The sequence below is a fragment of the Parus major genome, chromosome 10 (assembly GCF_001522545.3).
Source record: "Parus major isolate Abel chromosome 10, Parus_major1.1, whole genome shotgun sequence".
NCBI classification, from domain to species: domain Eukaryota; kingdom Metazoa; phylum Chordata; class Aves; order Passeriformes; family Paridae; genus Parus; species Parus major.
This window is the reverse complement of record NC_031779.1, coordinates 6,187,256-6,208,368: the sequence shown is the minus strand read 5'-3', so window position 1 is coordinate 6,208,368 and position 21,113 is coordinate 6,187,256. Positions and strand designations below refer to the sequence as shown.

Genomic DNA, 21,113 nt, shown 5'->3' with positions numbered 1-21,113 from the left:
GTGTTTTAACAGTAGATGATCTCATTCTAATGACTTAATTATTTGCATAATAGTTTTGCAGTCCGTCTTAAATTTTGTCTTCTGTGCAGAAGAAAAATGGCTATTTTTGTCTAACCACTGAAGATACTTAAAATGGATTGAAATCTGGTCCAGCTTTCGTCTTTTTTGGTCAGATTTTTTTGTTTGAAAGTTTGTAATAGTATTTCTAAATAGTGAAGGAATAGATTATTTGTCATTGTTGATTGCTGTCATTCACTTCAAAACCACTCCTGTTTAAGCTGTTGTGTAAGTTTGTAGTTGGCAGCAGCTCTCCTGTGAGTATGCAGTCCTTCAGCCTCTGTACTGGTTAGTGAAAATGAAGAGTTCTCAATTACTTGGTTGAATTTCCATGGTTGTAGGAGTAAAAGTATACAAAATGTTTGAATCTATGTTAACTGGCTAGTGTATGTAGGCTGCCTGTTGGAGTAAAACCAAGGCAGTCAAGTTTCACATGCACTGTTTTTCACTGTGTGATAATTTCATGTTTTTGTCATCTTACAGTAGTTTGGGGTTTCTCAAAGTGTAAATGTCACTGTGCTAATTTTTTTGCTCTAACTTAAATAGCTATATCTGTATTTCAGAGTGGCCTCTGCACTAAAGTAAACAGAATTTATGCAAAGATAATCACATTCAGTATGCAGAATTTTCCTACTGATGGGGATTCTTCCACTTCAGTTTAACAATAAAAAGGGGGAAGTAGCACTCCAGTGAGTAGAACAGAATCCTTTGTAAATCAGCTCTTTGTAAATGTTGTGCTCACATAATGAGAAAATGTTCAGATTTTCATTTGTTAAAGAAAATTAAGGGGTCAGTTCTCTTTGATTCTGAAGTTACCATGTTAAAAGGATGGGAAACAGTTATGTATAGGCTGGACATGTAGTATATGCTGAAAAGTTATGGCTGTGTTCAGAGACTTTCTGAATAAAATAATATTTTTCCCCCTAAATTGAAACATTCTGTGTATTTTCCAAAAAAACTTGTGATGAAATACAGTGTTCTTGTGGGAGGGTCTGGGTTGCTTTTGGACTGGGGTGAAGACTGACTATACTGTTACATTTCTGTAAAACAGTGGCACATAAATAACAGAGCTAAAAGGTGACCTTGGGAGGATCAGAAAAAGGACTATGTACTGCTTGTTCTCAGTGTGCTTGTGGAAGGTCTGAATGCTGTATTCCTGTCCTTAATAGAAATTGGATAAAATGGAAATCTTAATCTTTTCAAAGCAAGATGGTGCATGTGTGTGAGGATATGGATGAGCACAGAGGACTGTCTCAAGAGCTGGATCTGAGAAGGGCAGAGAACAGAGCTCCACAGCTTTAGTGGTCTTTGTTTTCTAGGTAGACATTTTGCACTCCTAATGTTTATTCTAAGTTTTTCCCCAATTTTGCAACTTAGTTTTTCAGCCCTAAGGGAAAAGGTAGCCTTATATAGTACATTCCACTAAAACTTACTGCTATGAAAAAACTAGTGCTTTGATGAAGTAAGAACCCCTTGTCTATACTGGCAAGAGGAGGTTTATTCCAACTTGCATGAATATTGGCTGTAATTCCAATAGAGAGCAGCAACACTTTCTTATCAGAGGATATAGACCTAATATTTAACAGTAATTGTTGTAAAATGTAAATGTTTGTAGGATTTCCAGTGAGAACATTCAGTGGGACTTTTCAGCTGGGATTCTAGAATCCAGAAGGTTTTTGATCTCCAGAAAAATCCTTTCAGCTTATGGCTTCTGTAGGTGTTAGTTCTGCAGCATAGATGTCTTTTGCAAAGTTTTTATTCCAGATTACATCACAAGGAGGGTAGTAGTTTTTAGTTGCTTATGGCTGTGAAGAGAGCACAGGCTGCCTGGGATGATGCATCAGTTTATACCCATTGCAAACCAAAATAAGTAACTCTTTAGGGTCTGTTAGGAGTAGCTAGCTTACAGCTGCTCCTGAAAGCATCAGTTTGTGAAACAGTCTAAAAAATTGTGAATTAAATCTGTTCTATAGTCTCAGTCTTGTACTGATATGTTCTATGACAAAATAAATGAGAGCATTAAATACTGGCACTGCATGTAAGGACGCATTAGCATTTTGAAGAGTTTGGAGTTTCAGACAGAGGATTATGGACTGGAGTAGGCAGGGCTGCTTAACCTGCCACAGATCATAGAATCATCATAAAATGGTGTGAGTTGGAAGGAACATTAAAAGTCATCTGCTGCCAACTTCCCTTCTGTGGACAGGGACATCTTCCACTAGACCATGTTGCTTAAAACCCAACTTTTCCATGAACTCTTCCAGGGATGGGGCATCCACAGTTTCTCTGGGCAACCTGTTCTGGCATCTCACCGCTCTCATAGGGAAGAATTTCTTCCTCATATCTAATCTAAATCTGCCCTCTTTTGGTTTGAAGCCATTCCCCCTTGTCTTGTCATTACATGCCCTTGTCAGAAGTCCCTCTTGAGCTCTCTTGGAGCCTCTTTAGGTACTAGAAGGTGCTGCACTGTCTCCTTGGAGCCTTTTCTTCTCCAGGCTGAAGAACCCCAGTTCTCTGTCTGTCTTCATAGGATAGATGTCCCCCCCGGGAGCATCTTCATGGCCTCCTATGGTCTTGCTCCAGCAGCTCCATATCCTTATGCTGGGAGCTGCAGAGCTGGACATGTTAATCCAGGTGGAATAGAGGGACAGTCCCCTCCCTTGACCTGCTGGCCACACTTATTTTGAGCCAGTCCAGGATACAATTGACATTCTGGGCTGCAAACAGTGTCAGGCTGTATAATGCTTCTCATCCGTTAGCACCCTCTGAAGTTCTTGCCAGAGCTGCTCTCACTCCTCTGTCCATCCAGCCTGTATTTGTGCTTGGGATTGCCCCAGCCCAGGTGCAGGAACCTTGCACTTAACCTTGTTGAACTTTGTGAGCTTCATGCAGGCCAACCTCTCAGGCCTGTCAGGGTGCCTCTGAGTGGCTGTTGTTGCTGTTTGTAGATAGCTCAGGTGTTTTTTGTGGCTTCATGCATATTCCCAGCTGTGTTGCTTAGGCAGCCTGATTCCACTTAGGGCATTGTTGCACATGTTTTCTTAAGCAGCCTTTTGGTACTTCAGCACAACTTTCTGTAAGCTGTCAAGTATCTACTGTAGCCTTATTCAGCTGAGGCATAAAAACCCATGCTATTAGTTACAGTAAAGAGTTTCAGTAGTTATCACAGTGGGAACCAAATTGTTTCATCATTCCCTTCTGGGAATTTAAACCAAAGGTAGAGATGTCAGATGAAGCAGTTTGAACATGGATCTGTTACTGAAGTTACTGTTGTCTCAATCTTCCAGTACAAAAGCATTTCTTTGAGGCCAGTGTTATACATTGGCAGCTTTATATTTTGGCAGGGAGAGGCACCTGCCCAAGAGCAACTGCTAAAGGAACATATGATATGATATACTCAGTTTCTGTCACAGGGTAAGAGTCAAAAGTACATGGACTGAAAATAGCTTTGTACACTGTACTCCTAATGTGTGGTAGTTTTTAAAAGAGACTCAAGGTAATAAATGGATTTTTATGACTTTGCCCCAAAATAATAGTGGTTCAAAATCTCTCGTTTCATTCCTTTTCATGTCAAAAAAGAACAATGAATTCTATGTAACTGACTTTTATAGCTCAGTTGGCACCATACAACCTATGTGTTGTGTTGAAGTATTTACTGTCCATGTGTTCTGCTGCAGGGGAAGATACAGCCTTATTTAATAAGCATGCATTTTAGTTGATACCAATATCAATGGGAGCTATTTAGCCAAAATTCAGGTAACTTCTATGAGCAGTAGCCTGTAACTGCCATGCTTAAGTATCAATAAAGCAGACATCATCTGTTTTGCAGGTGCCATAGACCAGTATTTGCTCTGTGAAAGTGAGGTTTTCAATGACCATAAGAACTTCCCTTCAGTGCAAATTACAAGAGTTCTGTCTTAATGAAAAATTACATTGTCAAGGAGTATTTTTAATATTTTGAAGCAGCTGTACTTTGGTAACTGGTGTTTTGTCATTCCTACTGGGGGATTAGTCCTAGCTGTAAATGGGTTTTCTCTTGCTTTAGCTTTGCTTTTGAAAAATCTAATGCTTCTTTTCTTGATGCTTATCTGTTTTATTTTCTAGGCCTTTCTTAAATCTTTCCATGTCTAAATGGACTCCTGAATGTAATATAGTTTATACTCTAAAAGCGGATATGAAGAGTGAAGTTCCTTCTGATGCACCAAAGAGACAGGAGAGTCTGAAGGGGATCCTCTTGAACCCTGAGTCTATTGAGGCGGCCAAAAGCTTCAGTGCAGAAGTTGAGATGATTGCCAGTAAAGTAGGGAATGAGTTCTCTCACTTGTGTGGTGATTCTCAAAAGCAAAAGGACATGAATGGCAACCACACAGACCAAGAAAAAGGTATTGTGGTGCGAAAAAAACGCAAGAGCCAGCAGGCTGGTCCTTCATACACTCAAAACTGTCCTGATAAAGAAAATAAAGGAATTTTAGGATTGAGACAGCATCTAGAAACACAGAGTGAAGACAATGATTCTTCGTTTAGTGACTGTATCTCTTCACCTTCATCTAGCTTGCATTTTGGAGACTCTGACACTGTAACATCTGATGAAGAAAAAGATGCTCCTGTGAGACACCCTCAGGCAGTGTTGAATACTCCAAGTAGAACTCACAGTGCAAGGTCACAAAAGTGGCCTCGGACTGAGGCAGACTCTGTACCTGGGTTATTGATGAAAAGGCCCTGTTTTCACAACAATTCTTTAAGAAGACTTCCATATAGGAAGAGAGTTGTGAAAACAAGTTCATCGCAGCGGACACAGAACCAAAAAGAACGAATTTTAATGCAGAGGAAAAAGCGGGAAGTGTTAGCTAGAAGAAAGTATGCTTTACTGCCCAGTTCCAGCAGCTCCAGTGAGAATGATCTCAGTACTGAATCTTCTTCCAGTTCATCTACTGAAGGGGAGGAAGACTTGTTTGTGTCACCTGGTGAAAACCACCAGAACAGCACAGCTGTTCCTTCAGGTAAAACTAAATTCCTGAGGTATTTTATATTAGTCATCTTTCATTGTGTACAATAGGCTTTTTTATTAGTTCTCTGGAGCAGTTTTTGTTGATACTGAAGTTAGTACTACAGATAGACTTACTGCAAGTATTGTGAACATTGCAACATAAATTCTTGATGGGATAAGTACATTCATATCTTAGAGTAGAATTATAGCAAATCTAAAATCTTGAATGTAGAAGTTAATGGCTTCTAAAGAACATAGTGGAAGTTACTTAGTCTGATTAGTCCCTGAGTTGATCCATTTTTATTTTTTTAGGTGTTGAATGTGTTAAAAGTTTTAGCTTTGGACTGATTGTGGTAATAATTCTATTTTCAGAATGTAGAAATATCTGCTAATATTTAACTTGACAGTTTAGAAAAAGATGGAGAAAAATGTCCATTTTTATAAGAGCTGAAATACGAGTTAATTGGAGGTAGCTTTAGTACTGAGATAATAAAAGTTTTGTATATATACACCAAATGTTTTTACCCAGATAAACTCAATGCAAGGCAGTTGGTTTACACAGTTATTTTTCTAATGTCTTGTCACAGTATCTGAATTCTTGAGTACTCAGAGGAAGACTTTTTGGGGAATGTTTTTGTTTTGTTTGATTTGTTTTGCATGTTTTTTTTCCTGGTTTGTTTGTTTGTTGTTGGATTTTTTTTGTTAATTGGCAGATTTTTTGGACTCCCTTTCCTCTTAAATTTGCCAAGGGAAAGTAGTTGTGCATTCTGTTTTAGCTCAGCTTTTTAGAGAGCATGGGGAAGTAGATAGAACACAGCATGGTGTTAATCTGTGCAACCGTGTGTTTTATCTAGTGACAAACATGTTTTAATAAGCAAAACCATATCTCAGGCTGTGCTGATCATTCCTCTAAGAAAATATGGCTGAAAATGCAAGGACAGGTTAAAAAAAAAGTGTGAATGTTTATGTTAGAGTAGGATTTATGCTTGAACAGAACCAGAGTACTAAAGTCTAGATCGTTGCTTGTTATTCATTGCAGTAGGAAATAATTTCTGTGATGTTTAAATACAAGTAAAATCCATAGTGCAGAAGTCTTACTTATGCAGTGCTAGGACTGGGCATGTATAATTCTGAAGCAGAAGAATTATTGTACAGCATTAATTATCTTTGCATATTTGTGGGAATAGAAATTAATTAGGCTTAAAAAAGTTACATTTGACACGCATGTGTAACCATATTGAAGGATATGGTTTGTAAATAATAAATGTATGGGGATATACTTACATTTATATGAAAAGCCAATTTGAGAAATTACTGGGTTAACACATTTGTTTCCAAGTTAACAGTTTCTTACAATTTTCAGAGAGGGTAGAGTTTAATGTAACTAAAATTATGTAGGATCAATAACAACTCTCCTTCCACACAGATGTGGAAAAGTCCAGTGGCTTAATTTTTATACTATTTGAAAAGCACACTTAATTAATGAAAGCATTTATTTTCATGTCATGAATGAAAAAATCAATTAGTTCTGCCCCAGTTAATTTTAGATTAGAATACTGACATGAGTTGTAACTAAAAGAAGGTCTGCTTTAAAGATTGTGTCCTGTCATGCCTGTACTCCAGGACCAACACTTGCAGGGAGCTGAAAAGCAATTCTGGCTTAGTGTGTGTGAATACTGTGAGGGGATTTTCCAGTGGAAATATATATTGATGGAAAGTTTTTTGAGCATTTTGCTTACACTGCAGATATAATGGGAAGTTGAGCAGACATCCTCTGTGAAAGTATCCTATTTTTAGCAAGATAAAAATGTGATTAACATTTTTTGTAGCTTTGTGCTGTTATATAAGGCATTTCTAGTTATTGAGTTAATTAGGACAGAAATGGGGCCAGCTGGAAAAACAGCTATGCAATTTCTCTGTATAGTGAGCAAGCATGATGGGGTTTCTGTATGAGGGAAGGTTTGTGTTAATAGTAATGCTATACAAGCTTGTTAATGTTAGGGAAAATTTCTTTGCTCTATGTTGGCACATACCTGCTGAATTTACAGTGTGCTGAAGGACAAATAACTTCTGCTAAGGATACGAGTCCTGGGGCATATATGTAAAGAAGCTAGAGGTCTGACTTAGGAAAGAAGGAGAATAATAATAATTGGAAGAGAAAAGACAGTTAAAGAAGGTGTGGTAATAACTGTTTTTTTAAAAAGCAGGCTTCAAAGTGATGTGATTAGTCTTGTAGCCTACTGAGTAGTAATTTGCATTAAGGATATTGCAGAAAATATTTCTTTGCTTTGAATGTTGCTATTTCAATAAAGATACAGTGCATTTAAAGAACTAGTAAGTTAAATTAATTGGACCATTCTGAAAACCATTTCTTTCTGATTGTTGCAAGAAATTGAAGTAACAGACCTTTTTAACCAAAGAAGTATTTAGTAAGCAAGTTCTTATAATTAATGAAATTAGCTTGGCTAATTTTGGAAAAATCGTATGAATGGAGATGTGAAGGGGGGGTTGTTTGTTTAACAAAACCTTTACCAAAAAAACAAGTATCATTATATGGGATTTTCTTCCTGTTCTTTTAAGGCTTTAGCTGTTCTTCTGATGAAACTTTGTGCTTTTTGGAGTGTGGGAGTGTGAACAGTACAACCTGACACCTGGGACTAGATGATGTTGTACCAGCTGTGTGCCATAGAAGGCATTGTTCTCATTACATCTGGGATGGGCAGCTGAAGCTCATTCAGGGGAGACAGGAGGTGGGGGCATAAGGCCAGCCTGAAAACAGCTGTGTGCAGTTTAATGATCCTTGCAGCTGAGGCTGCAGGTGCTTGCAGGGGTGTATGTTCCAATTGCAGTCTTGATCAGTTGGTTTCAATTGCAATACTGGGCTTGCAGTTAAAATGACAGCAAGCAGCAGCATTTTTGCTGGGAAACATGAATTTTAAGTCTGTATTTTGTTTAGGTAGTGCAGAAGCTTTTCTCTACCCCTTTGTACACACCAACAGAAATAATTCTCCTCCACCTTTGCTTATGAAAGGTAGCAGTATTCAACTTTTGCTGTTATTAGTTCTCTTACATTGTAATACAGATTTCTGCTTCTGTAGGTATTTGATTTTTATCTTGGATCTAAAGGATTGGAGGTGCCCTTTGGAGGCAGTCTGTAGAGGGAAATCTAGCAAAAGCTTAAATAGGAACAATTTTTTAATGCTACATACTCTGACTTGGCAATAAAGCAGAAGTCTGGAAAACAGCAAAGTGTTTCAGAAAAAAACAAGCTGTGTAGGGTTTTGCATTGTCATAAATTGTTCACCTAATAACTTACAATTCCTTTGGGGTCTGACATGTTATTTTATATTTTTGAACAGCTAATGATAGACAGGTTTTTCTTTTCTTAGAATGTAATGCTAATGAGAAGCTGGCTCAAATTTTGTTCAAAACTGCTTAGAATGATAAGACAGTGTATATTCACTACTGTCATCTTGATTTTCTCACACTTGTTGTCTGTCACCCAAAAAAACACTGAATATAGATATTCAATATTTTACAAGCCAGAGGCTGGTGAAAATGTTAAGCATATACTGCTTCATGCTCAGATTATTTTAACAGGTTAAGTGGAAATGAGCTGCCTTTTGTTAGAGTTGATTATTTTTCAGTCTTCCTACAAACTACATCATGCAGTCCTTTTCTCACACAAACTGATGCAGCTCATAATGCCAACCTTTTACCTCAACAGCATTAGTGGATAAGGAAGTGTATAAGTACCTTGTTTACCATGCTGCTTACTTGGAGAAGAACTGAGAAGTGGTGAGGAAAGAAGCACCTGGCTTTGTGAGCAGTGGACATTAATCAGTGTTGCTATATCCATCTGCTGTGAATTGGGGTTTTAAATAGTACAGTAATAGAAGTTAGTGTGGAATTCATTCAGCCCTGCTGCAGCTTTCTGTGCTGAAAAGATAGTATTTGTAAAATTGGCTAATTGTGGCATCGCCCATAGGACTGATTTTAGTGCAAGGTTAAGAACAGTTGGTACAGGTTTGAATTAGCATGGCTCATTGTAGTACACAATCCCCTAAACTGTGGTTGACTGTCTTTACCACCAGAGTGCAGACTCCTAAGCAATTTGTGTGCTTTGGAAAATTTTTCCCATCATGCAAATCTATTGGAAAGTATATTCCGAGTAAGTCTCAGGTACAGAAAAGCTGTCTTCACACACCCCTAAGGCAACAAGCAAGTTGACAGTGCTAAATCCTAGTTACAATTAAGTCTTTCTTTTCTTAGCAGGATTTTATGAGTAGAATGGCACTGGATTTCTGTAAGTAGAATCAATGTAATACAATCTATAAGTAAGTAGCATAATACAAAATTCATACTAACACTAAGTTAAAACTCCTAATCACCTGGACCCTCTGCAGATCAGGTCAAATCTTAACATGTGGTTTGCTTTATCAAAATAACAATCATAATCTAGACTAAAAAAACATATAAAAGAACATGAGTCACTCACTCCATCCTCAGAGGAAGTAGATGATGACAGAGGTGTCCCTTGCCACCAGTGAGGGGGAGGGGGTGGCATTTCTGGTCCAGATTCCCATTTGGGGCTCATAGCTGCTGGATTTTCTGGCCAATGCTCTGGGTGCTGTCAGGCTCCCCTGTGCTGTGGCAGGGTCATCAACAGCACCTGCTTGGCCTCTTGCCCGGGACCTTCAAGGCCACCAGGGGAAGGGAGTGATTGTCCTGGTGCCCAGGAATCTTGAGACATGTAGGGAGGGAAAGCACAAATGTGTTTGGTCTGTCTGCTTGGTTCACAGGACCTTCAGAGCCTGAGAACGAGAGCAAAACCAACAAATACGTGACCAGCTCAGTCACAGGATGGCTCCTCATACAGTGGTGTTATGCTAACAGGGTTAGCTGGCTCAGAGCAGGGCTACCAGCCATACCTAGTTCAAGATATTTGAGAGGTAAAAGTGACAGTACTCATTAATACTAGTGGGATATAATTTTATTCATTTCAAGCTGAATTACTGTTCAAGTCATTATCTTTAATTCATGAGCATAAGTGGCTATAGAGGTACATAGTCCCACGTTCAAAGAGGGATTCAACACGCTTATTGACAGCTGTCCATGAGCAATGACTGGACAAGGAAGTGTGCTCTGACATCTGTGACATTGTTGTGGTGTGAGAGCTTTTAGTTAAAATTTGTAGCCTGAATTCTCTGCTCTGACTGCAGTTTTTTGCCTGCTGCAGCTGGCAGAGAGGATATGTGCCTGAGTGGGCTCTTGGTCTGATCCAGTGAAAGCTTGTAATTCAAAATAAGACATCTCTGTCACTGGAACTTGACTGCTGATTTTAAATCTCTCTGGTTTTACTTCAGACTTGATCAGATTTTACAATACACAATCTCAAATGAGACAATGCTTTTATTATCTTACATGTAATATTCAGACTGGTTAAACTCCATGTTAATTGCAAAACAGATGTGAAACTACCCTCTGAGAATGACAACAGCCAATCATAAATTTGGGTATTACACCAGTGTTATTTATGTCCTTGGTGTGGTACTTGGGATGATGATCTTGGAGTTATGCCATGGTCTTTTAGAGTTAAATACTAGTATAATTATATATATTATACATGTTATACTAGGCAAAGCTTAGTCTCTTGCTTACAACTTCTGAATAAAGTATTTGATTCTAAAGCTTCCTTCCCAGCAAGTTGGTCTGTCAGTGGCACATAGCAGTTTCTGTTGTGAAGTAATCTAACAACTTTCTAGGGAAAAATGTGTCATTTACTGATCTAAGTATTTGACTTCAGAGCCCAGTATTATATTTATTATAAAAGTTATATTCTGCTTAATAAAGCACTTTATTATGATAGATTTATTGTCTTTGTGAGGTAAGGCCTGGACGAGAGTGTGTTTTTATTTTTAAGGGAGGATTGTAGTTTTACACGTGTTCAGATTTGGATTCAAGCATGTGCAGTTTATCCCTTCTTCTAGGCCAGCTGAGCACTAGGTTTCCATCATAAAAAAAGGCTTTTAAAAGAGGGAGGAAAAGCTTACATGAAGAAGTTACTGATTATTTCTGATTGATAGTCATATACAAAACCTAATTACTAATGGCTGTTGAAATGTCTGAATGGGAAATGCAAAACTTGCAAGCTGAAATTTGTTGTCTTACATTCACTATGAAATATTATTTGTGGATGTGAGAAGAGAAAAAAACACCCAAAATTCTGTGGGAACAAATAAAATCATTGCTGTGAGTTTTCAAGAGAAGTTTTGTTTTGAAGTAGCTCACTTGAAATGCAGACTGAGTCTTTCAGTGGTGGCCCAAAGATTAATTTACTCACAAATAACTAGAGTATAATTTGTTTGCTGTGTTTTATGATTCAGAAGATGACAGAGAAATAATGTGTGCCTGCAGGAGGATGATTTTCTGTTTGTTTTGTAGCCATAGGTATTAGTCTGAGAGTAGTACAAAATACATCTCTTAAATCTGTGTAACTGTTTTGCCATCAACAGTCCAGTGAGTTTTTTCCTTGAAGTGAGATAACCCTCAAGAACTGCAAGAATAGTATAATTAACTTTGGTAATTATCCAGATTCAGCTGGCTTCTTACAGCTTCAGTCATTCAGGTGGTGCATTGATGAGTAAGGTATTCATGCTTTAAATTTTGCTTCAAGTTCTTTACAGGCAGAAGATGACTTGCCAGTGACTGGTATGTTCTAAAAGAAAAAAGTGAATTGTACCTTATTGTGGTGGACAGTATGAAACAAATATTTATGTAGTTTAGAGGAGTTGGTTTTCTGATTAATTTTGAAGAAAGTATTGGTTCCTTGTATAGGAAATTGCTTCATGGGATGAAAACTTCATTAGTTTGTACTTTTGACTTATGAAGGTGTTTTTGGAAGCATGAACAGTAGGAAATTGCATATGTCTGAACTATGTCTATGCTATATCCTACTTGGAGTAACTTTGTTCTGAAGATTTTCTTTGTTATTTTGGAAGTCATAAAACCTATTCATTCAGTACCAGTCTTGATGTTTTTTTCTACAGTCTGATTTGTGTAGTTGGTACAATCGCCTCTCAGCCAAAGGTGTACTTAAAAAAAAAAAAAAAAAAAAAAAATTGAATAAAATGAGCTTTCAGACAATTGAGAAAAGTATCTGAATTGTGTAGATACTCAGTTAAGAATTCCCTTTGGTTTTCATGAGCTAAGCTTGTGTCAGAATTTCAGTACAGGTTCACACTGGGTGAATTTCAGTATAGATATACAGAGCAGATGATTCTGTCCTTAAGGAGAATTTGTTTTCTGAAGTAACAGACTCATATTTAAGCCTAAATCTTTCTTCTTTTTGCACCTGTTGTTAATTTCAATAAACACTGAGCCTGAGGACATGTGGACTCTGAGGAGTGCTCTCAAACTTAGTATATTTCAGAGAAGGGCAGGTTGGGAAGATCAAAGGAGGAGCTGTGGGTTTCTCTCAGTGACCTTTCCCCAGCTGCTTGGCCCGGTGGTTTTGTCTGACAACAGCTGAGATAGTTTTGTGTAAGGAAGCTGTTTCTAGTTTGCTCCTGATAAGGCACAATGTTCACATTCTTCTGAATGGGATGATGGCTTTAGCTGCTGCCTTTCACTCCTGAGTAATTGGCCTTTTCAGTATTTTCAGTTTTGGAATGTTCTGTTTTTTAGACTTGGTGGTATTTTCAGTTTCCCCCAAAATTTTCATGCTGGTTCTGAGAATTAATTTTGTTCCACACTACTTCCAATTGCTAGAGTTTTGTTAGTACCAGCATTTTGGAAGCATCACTCTTTGCATCTTCAGCCAGCAATCTTTCTGGGATAAGAATGGTCAGAAACAAAGGCCATTGGAAAATGGGTAATGCAGTTTGGGTTTTTCTTCAAAGCAGAAAAACGGATAAAAATAAAAATGGATCATCTTTCCCACCGTGTAATTGGGCAAAGCAGCTGAGGACAGTCAGTCCATACAGGATGGAAGTATTGACTTGAATGAGACCAAATTCTTCAGGCACTTCCTTGAACCAATTTGCAAAAACCAAAATGATAATTAGCGATTTCTAAGATATACAGCTTGATTTTTTTTTAGGAAGTTCTTTTGTGCTCGGTGAATAATCCATAGCTGAATTTAAGTCTTGAAGATAGCTCAGACTCATCAGTGCCTGTGTTGCAGCTCTAGAGAAGTGCTTCATGTGTCTGCTTGTTAGGCTGGAACTGTAACCATTCTTCCAGAAGTGGAAGTTGTTTCCTAAGAAAACTTGTCTCTTTTTTGGGGTTTTGGTTGTTGTTTTTTATCATTCTTAGTTTAATTTTATCTTCCTCTGTCTAGTACAGATTGTGAATGCCACAAAAAGTTTAGATACAAAGGTGTTTATAAACACCGAGGGATTAATTTTGTTTTAAGTATAAACTAGTTGGTGGATCATTTTACTTCTGTTGTCAATGTTTAGCCTTAAGACTGATACCTATAAAAACATTTTTTTAAAAGCTGTTAGTGATAACAAACCACTACTGCTTTGTTAGCTTGGAAGTTTGTTCTCTTTTTATATTAAATGACTGAGTTTGTGGTTTTTTTGGTGTTACAGATAATAAAATACATTGTAATTGCTTTCAGTGCTTGCAATGCAAGCTTGCATACCTACCCCACATGCAGTCTTCTTTCTCCTTTTTGCTTCAGTATTTACAGCAGAATTGCTTCCTATAATAATTAGGTCATGTATTTGACAGTTGCACCTAAGGTTTTGACATATGCCATGGAATTCTCTGCCTACATATATTTTAAGTCTATGAAAAGTAGTCTCTCATAATGACAGTTGCTGAATGAAATATAAATGAAGTATAGAGACTTTCTTTTTCCTTTTTCCTCTTCAGGAAGTATTGATGAAGATGTTGTGGTGATTGAAGCATCCTCCACTCCCCAAGTCACTGCTAACGAAGAAATAAATGTTACCTCAACAGATAGTGAAGTGGAGATTGTTACAGTTGGTGAAAACTACAGGTGAGATTTGCATCTCTTTGTATTAATGACGTTTTGTTTGTCTCCCGAGTTTGTCACGATGCTTTGGCCATTAAAAGCCCATAATGTAATGTCACTGGAATTCTAACCAGAATGCACAGTGATTTTTGATTCACTTTTGATTTAAAAACCAAATCAAACAAAACCCAATTGATAACAAAAAACCCCAATCCTAAATCCCCAAACAAAGTAAGAACAAAAACCCAAATCCTTGACAATTGAACTAATCTGGAGTTGAGGTGGCTGTATTAGTGTGACAGATGTGCAGAATTTGGGGAAGCAAAGCTGCAAGTGACATCCTAGAGAGAGCATGTGTAGGCTGAAGTGACTATCTAGAGATTAGCTGAGTATTTCTCAGGAAAGCAGCCTACTTTTTTTTAAGCTGCTGCTGTATATGCTTTCCTGTTCTTCCAAGAATCTCTGGAAGTTTTCTTCCATATTTTCAGATTTTACAGAATGTATTAAAAATGAGTTCCTTGAAGAAAACTTCAAACCTGTCTAAAGCCAGCTGCTTTTAAAAAATAAACAGCTTTGTATTTTCCTCGCATGAATAAGATGTGTTTTCTGTAACAGCCTTAAGACTAGAAAAAATTCACTTTCTTCCCTCACCTTCTGCAGTGCTACAGCCAAAACAGCAGTAGCTCCATGGTGATTTGTGCAATGGGTTTTGTTTGTTTTTAGTGAAGTCATTCCCTTTTCTTCACATTTTCCTCTTCTAAATTTCTGAAGTCTGAGTACATTGTTTTTCCAAATTGGAAAATAAGAGCCAATTGATTTATGTAAATACTGGAGAGTCAAAGTTTCTTGAGAGTGAAATGGTAAATAAAATACTGTAGAAATATTGTTCTCTTCATTAAAGACTGTATGCTTCAGAGAGGATACACACTCCAAAGATCATTGTCTTAAGTGTTAGGGTTTGCATGGCTAAACTGAACAGAATGAATACTACGTGCTGTAATATAGAGATGAGATAAACCCATCCCTTTCCTTAGGTATGGTTACTGGCTTAGGATCTCCTCTCCTCAAGCCACTTTGCATTTTAGTTTAAGTATCACAAAAAGCTGTGTTTGTTCTCTGAAGAGAGGGAGCAAAATAATATTAGAGGGAAAGGTCCAGAGATTTTGCACAGTCAAGACATTTTGGAAATTTGAAGTATAAAAGTTATCCTCTGAAAATACTCTATCACAAGTTAGCATGCAAAAGTACTTAATGTTTGCAAATTTTTGTCTTCATATTTCTGTCATCCTTTATAGACCTGCTGTTTCAGACTGCACAGGAGTAGTACAGGATTTGGAAACTCTTCAATTACTATTTATAAAGCTAAATCAGCTTCAGCTATAATTGCTGCCTGGCCATGGTTTTAGGGTTGCAGGTACATGGGATGTGGTTTAAAGACCTTTTAAACTCTCTCCATGCTGGGCATTTGCTGTTATGTTCTCTGGTAAGGGCTGCACTAGTGTTTGTAAGTGTCTTTGGTGAAAGTGGAGTCATGGGGTATCTCAGTGTAACAAAATTTTCTAATAATAAATAAACTCCCAAGTAGCTCCTAAAACAGGAGGAGAAGAAATTAATGATGGCAAAATGTAGGCCAGTAGCTAAGGTGTTCCTCTTTGTTAAGGTCTCGTTCTGCACTCGGACACTCGAGATCCCACTGGGGACAGAGCTCCGGTTCCCACGCTGGCCGGGCTCCGGAGCAGCGATCCCGCAGCAGGATCTCCACTGTCATCCAGCCCCTGAGGCAGAACGCAGCCGAAGTCGTGGACCTCACCGTGGATGAAGATGGTAAGTTGCACTGACAGAGAAATCTCTTCAGGAGCAGGATGGGCAGTGTATAAGGGCACTGGAGTTAATTGCATCAGATATAAGCTACCCTTCTATGAGGATATCTGATTTCCAAGCCTGTCAGAAAATCCTCTTGTGCCCTTCCTTTCAAAATTTAAAATTTAGCCATTTTCAATGGGGTTTTTAGATCTAAAGATCCAGTTTTTCTTCCAAAGCTGCCTTGGGTGTGTGTCTGAGGGCTGACTCACCAGGCAGAAATTACAGAACAGGTTGGAACTACTTCTTGAAAAATATGTGCTTACTTCAATACAGCACTATAAAAGGAAAGTCTATCATTGCCTATGCTTTGGAATAGTGACTGTTCCTTCAGGCCTTGAAGTAAAAATAACTTCTAAAAAAAGAAAAAAAGCCCAGCCCTAAACTAGTAAAGTGTGTTAGGTTTCTGAAGCTGTAACCTTTCATTGATTCCTAACATTAAAAGCTGCTGACACTTAATAATTCTATTCCTACAGAAAATAGTAACAGCAACTTATGAATTATATCAAAAAATTGGGAGAAGGAAAAACGGAAGCTCATGTACGTTTTTGCACATTTATATTTGCAGATGGTGATGGTTTTGGGGATTTCTTGGGTGCGTGTTATATGTAATGTGAACAAAAACTTTGTCTTGTTGTGGTTCTGTCCAAGTGCATTGCAAGCTTAGTATCTTGCAATATCTAGTCTTCAAGTTGTTGTGGTTTTTGGGGTGGGATGGAGAATTAGAAAGGCTTGAGAAGTTTTGGTTGGTTAATGGCTTTTAAAGTAGAGGATGAGTTGATGTACAGACAATTTTTTTTTTAATGTATTTACTGTGAAATGGCCCAACAGCTCTGTTGATGGAAGGGGTGCAGTGTTGGTTTCTATTGCTTTAATTTATTCTTAAAATTCATATTATAGAATTTAGTGTTGTATTCAGAAATCAAGTTATTTTAAAATACACTTCCTAATGCGTGTGTTAAAGACTAGCTGTTTCTCCTGTCTTCTGGAGGAAATGCCCAAGAGAAATCTTCCAGGATTTAAGGAATACTAGTTTTGGGTTTAGGCATCAAATTTCACACATGAATTAGTGTAAAATGATCTGACTTCTGAATTAACGCTGTAAAAGGCAGCTGTGCAGTTTATCCCAACTTTACTTGTTTTATCAAAGATACTGGTCTTAAAACTTGGCTGTCTGCTTCCCTGTGCATAAGGATCCTGTCTCCTTCTGTCTTCCTGGGTTCATGTCTGGGCAGTGTGTTAAGAAATTCAATTTCTCTTAGCTACTCGTTCATGATGGACCAAGTTCCCTGTTTTTCACTGGTTTGGGCAGGGGAGAATCAGAAGTGTGTAGGGCTGGTGGGGGAACCTGAGGGAACTCAGGGTGGCTGCTGACCTGAGCACTGGCTGATCACTTTTCATTGTAAGCTATATATGTGCTTTAAAGTTGCTGGTTTTTTTCTGAATTTAAACATTAATACATTTTACTCAAAATGTTGTCCTTTAAATAAATAAAACTAGCATATTGGAAGGCCATGTTAAAAGTAAGAGGAATTTAAATGTAGATATCAGGTCATGTGTTTTTAATGTGATGAGCTGGAAGACTTGCAAGAGAGAAGATATATTTATTCCTTTCCTCTCTGAGTTGCTGATACTCCTACTAGATATAGAGAGAAATCTTGAAAACTACTCATATTTTATTTTGAGACTTTGTGTAAAGGATGTGTTTGAAGTTTTTTGATGCTTTTTTTTCCCCCCGATATCCATGCAAATGTTTTTACTAAAAAAGCCTGAGCTTTTTCTGTTAATCTTCCCTTTTATGGTATCTTATATTCTTAGTCATGTCATCACCTTTCATTACTTAAGAGAAATTTCAAACTTATAGCCAAAGTCTTTTTCAAAACTAAATTATAATTATGCCACCAAGTATAGTTTTAAATTTTAACTTGTTTACAATTACCTAATAAAGGACAAAACTCATCAAGTGTTTTGGATTTCCAGGATATATTGCTCACTATTAGCTTTGCAATATATAATATGAACAGGTATGTACCTTTAAGAGAGGTCTCAAATATTAATAATCTGCTTTTAGCATGTGTTGAGACTAGAAACTGAGCTTATCTTGCTAAAGCCTTTAGTATTATGTGTCTGGAATGATTGAAGTTTGCAAAGTAGTACTGCTAGTTTAGATGTTATGCTGTTCTGAGTGATCTAAAAGTTTTTCTGTTCTTCACAGGCAATAAAAAGTTATAAGGATAATACTTAATCATAGAGTATTTTGTCTTTTGATTCATGGAGGATATCAGCAAGCATTTTTATCATAAAGGACTAAATAATTTAATCTCCTTTATAGCAGGAGTTTTTTAATCCAGTAAATAAAATTTAAATGTCAGATTTGGTTGAGAATTGATTTTATGTTAATTATTAAAACTTGAGGAGATTAAAAAAACATGAGAGAAAAAAAAAGATAATTTTAGGGGTTTTTTCCACATACAAAAGCCTGTCAGGTTTTTGTGTTCTGACTTTCTTGGCTTCTGGTAAGGCCAGAAATGAGAATGTCTTGTAAAATAGTTCAAAAGCAGGAACAACAATAAAAAAGCCTCAGCAGCTTTTCAAGCTTAAAGAACATGAAAGCTTTTTTTATTTCACTAGAGCCGACAGTTGTGCCAACCACATCAGCTGGAGTGGAGCCGCAGGTCGTGAGTTCTGCTTCCACTACCAGCTCCAGTACGTCTACCTCAGAGCAGGCCTCTGATGCAGCTCCAAACGTCTCCAGCAGCCAGCCCTCTGCAGCACCAGAGAGCACTCCCAGTCTCCCCAGCGGCAGCACTGCTGGCACTTCAACTGGAGGTACAGAATAAGAGCTTTGAGCTGTTGTGTTGCCTCTGAGTACAAAGGAGGTACAAAAGAGGAAGTTAGTCAGCATTCTCTAAATTAAATTCCACATGAACTTTTAGTACTGAATCTAACAGTAGTAAGCTGAGAGGACAGGAAACTGAAAAAGACCATTGCTTTCTCCATAAAGATACAGGAAATTTGCTGGAGCCTTCTGCTTGTGCCTGTTGGAATGATTTGGTTATACATAACGAGCCACATCCTTGCTTTTTGAGGAGGTGGAATGTAGTTCACTGGGATTTAAGTCTCTCATTGCAGTGTGTTACAGAGGTGTTATTTCAATGTGTTGTAAGGAAGTGAAGGATGTATCTGGATTCCTTGAGTATATCTCCTGCTGTGGATAACTCCCTGGGAGCGCATTTATACAGACCTGCATAGAGCTGTATATACAGGGAGCACTCAGGACATATCTGAAGCAAAGCTGCCCTGTCTGCAAGTGTGGTGAGGGACAATTAACCTGGGAGGACCACAGTTGCACAGGAATTTGGGGTCTCTGCATACTAACCATGGGAGCAATTTTTTCTCCTTTCCCTGCTGATGACATGCCTTAAATTTGTGGAATAAGGCAAGTGTCAGTTTGTTGGAATGCATGAAATAGAAGCCTCTCTGAGTCCCTTAGAGAGAGAAAGGAATGCAGGGATTGAATTGGAGCCTTTAGAGAAACTAAAATATATTAAGCCACAGACAATGAAGTAGGAGTGTAAGTTTTAAGTAAGTAGAAATATATCTTAAGTACCTTAAGAGACTGTGTTAGCTAGTAAAAAGCTCTGAAGCCTAGTTTAAAGTTCAGTAGTGTTACCTTTGACAAAATTAACTTGGCTCCTGACATAATGAAAACATAGCAGAACATTGCTTGCATTTCTAGATAGAACAACTAGAGCTATTTGTGTAAACAGAAATACATGTGCAGATTTTGGGTGAGAACTGACACTACTTTCATGCATTAGAATTAAGCTCAGATTAGTGTTGGAAGAATGCTTTAGAATTGTTTTGAGCTGATTGGATGATTTATGAATAAAATCCCCCTGTACTGGGGTGGAAAAAACCACAAAGACGAAGAAAAGAAGAAGCTGCTGCTGCTGCTTGGAACATTGGGACTCTATGCCAGAAAGCTTTTAGCACAGACTTAATACTCTGAACTCTTTGCCTTTGAGACTATTGTATGTATTCATACAATAAACAACTTTACAACAACCAACAATTGCTCTTGTCTCTTTGAAGACCCAAGACCCACAAGAAACTCAACATCAGTTCATGTCCTCCAGTGGTTGCCAAGAGTACTTCCACCTGAAACATTTGGTTTTGTTTTATTTGGCAGATATAGCTAAATCTTATTTTTTGTGTCTAGTTTGTTTTGTTATAGTCTAGATCTGTTTTTTAGTTGGTTAAATACTTAATTGTGAGGTACAGGGTGTTTTGTTTCTATTTAAGACATTGCTTTACAGTGATCAGCTTCACTAATTTTTTTCATTTCAATATTAACTTCCTCTTCAAGATGAAATAAGAAGAGCTGCATCTAATTCAACACTGGAAACTGGCCCTCCGGCCATGCCAAGGCTACCATCGTGCTGCCCCCAGCATTCTCCCTGTGGAGGACCTTCACAGCCTCATCATGCCTTGGGGCACCCTCATACAAGCTGCTTTCAGCAGCATGGCCACCACTTCCAGCATCACCACCATCACCACCACAACCCTCACCCAGCTGTCCCACTATCTCCTTCGTTCAGTGACTCCAGCTGCCCTGTGGAAAGGCCTCCTCCCGTGCCTGCCCCGTGTGGAGCAAGCAGCAGTTCTGGCACCAGTTACCACGAGCAGGCATGTTTAATCCTTGTGACTCACAATCACACCGTGTGACTTGGGATTTCAAGTTGTTCCAGATAGGAGAGAATAGGATAAGGATGCTGAATTATAAATTACTCCCTTGCTCTGCATCAGGCATTATAGAAGGGAACTAAAGGGAAAAATTGAGCTGTAATATATATGAACACAAAACCTTGAAATTTTCAAGAAAGATGTGATCCTTCAAGTAATCATTGACAGCTGACCTCTTCATGGCTGTGAGTGACTGCATAGCAGACCGAACGTAATTACCTTGAAATATTCTGCCCATCGGAGCAGTTTTGCAATGCAAATAATTGAGCTGCTTTGAGGGAAGAAAAAAATGAAGTCTAATGTTCTGTATATAATAAGTATAAAAGAGTTGCTCCTCTAAAAGCATTGATTAAGACTTTCTCAGCAATTAAATCACAACTGTAAAACAATACAGTCATAAGAAAGAACAGTACTATGTTAACTTACAGTATGCAGAACTATCAATCTCACTGATCTATTGTAGGAGTTTTTGTTGAG

The 21,113-nt window shown here is 37.9% G+C and overlaps 1 protein-coding gene across 8 annotated transcripts in view; it reads left to right on the top strand.

The window, feature by feature from the left end:
* Positions 1–21,113, top strand: part of RNF111 (ring finger protein 111) — a 45,580-nt gene that overhangs the window by 6,126 nt on the left and 18,341 nt on the right. For 7 of the 8 annotated variants that reach the window (XM_015639097.3, XM_033516970.1, XM_033516971.1 and 4 more), the window contains exons 2-6: positions 4,162–5,057; positions 13,928–14,054; positions 15,691–15,854; positions 18,522–18,719; positions 20,260–20,579. In XM_015639097.3, the coding sequence (XP_015494583.1) occupies positions 4,181–5,057; positions 13,928–14,054; positions 15,691–15,854; positions 18,522–18,719; positions 20,260–20,579 (1,686 nt within the window). In that variant the 5' untranslated portion in view covers positions 4,162–4,180. The remainder of the gene's footprint in view (positions 1–4,161; positions 5,058–13,927; positions 14,055–15,690; positions 15,855–18,521; positions 18,720–20,259; positions 20,580–21,113) is intronic. The other variant, XM_019007943.2, reaches the window with a different exon arrangement.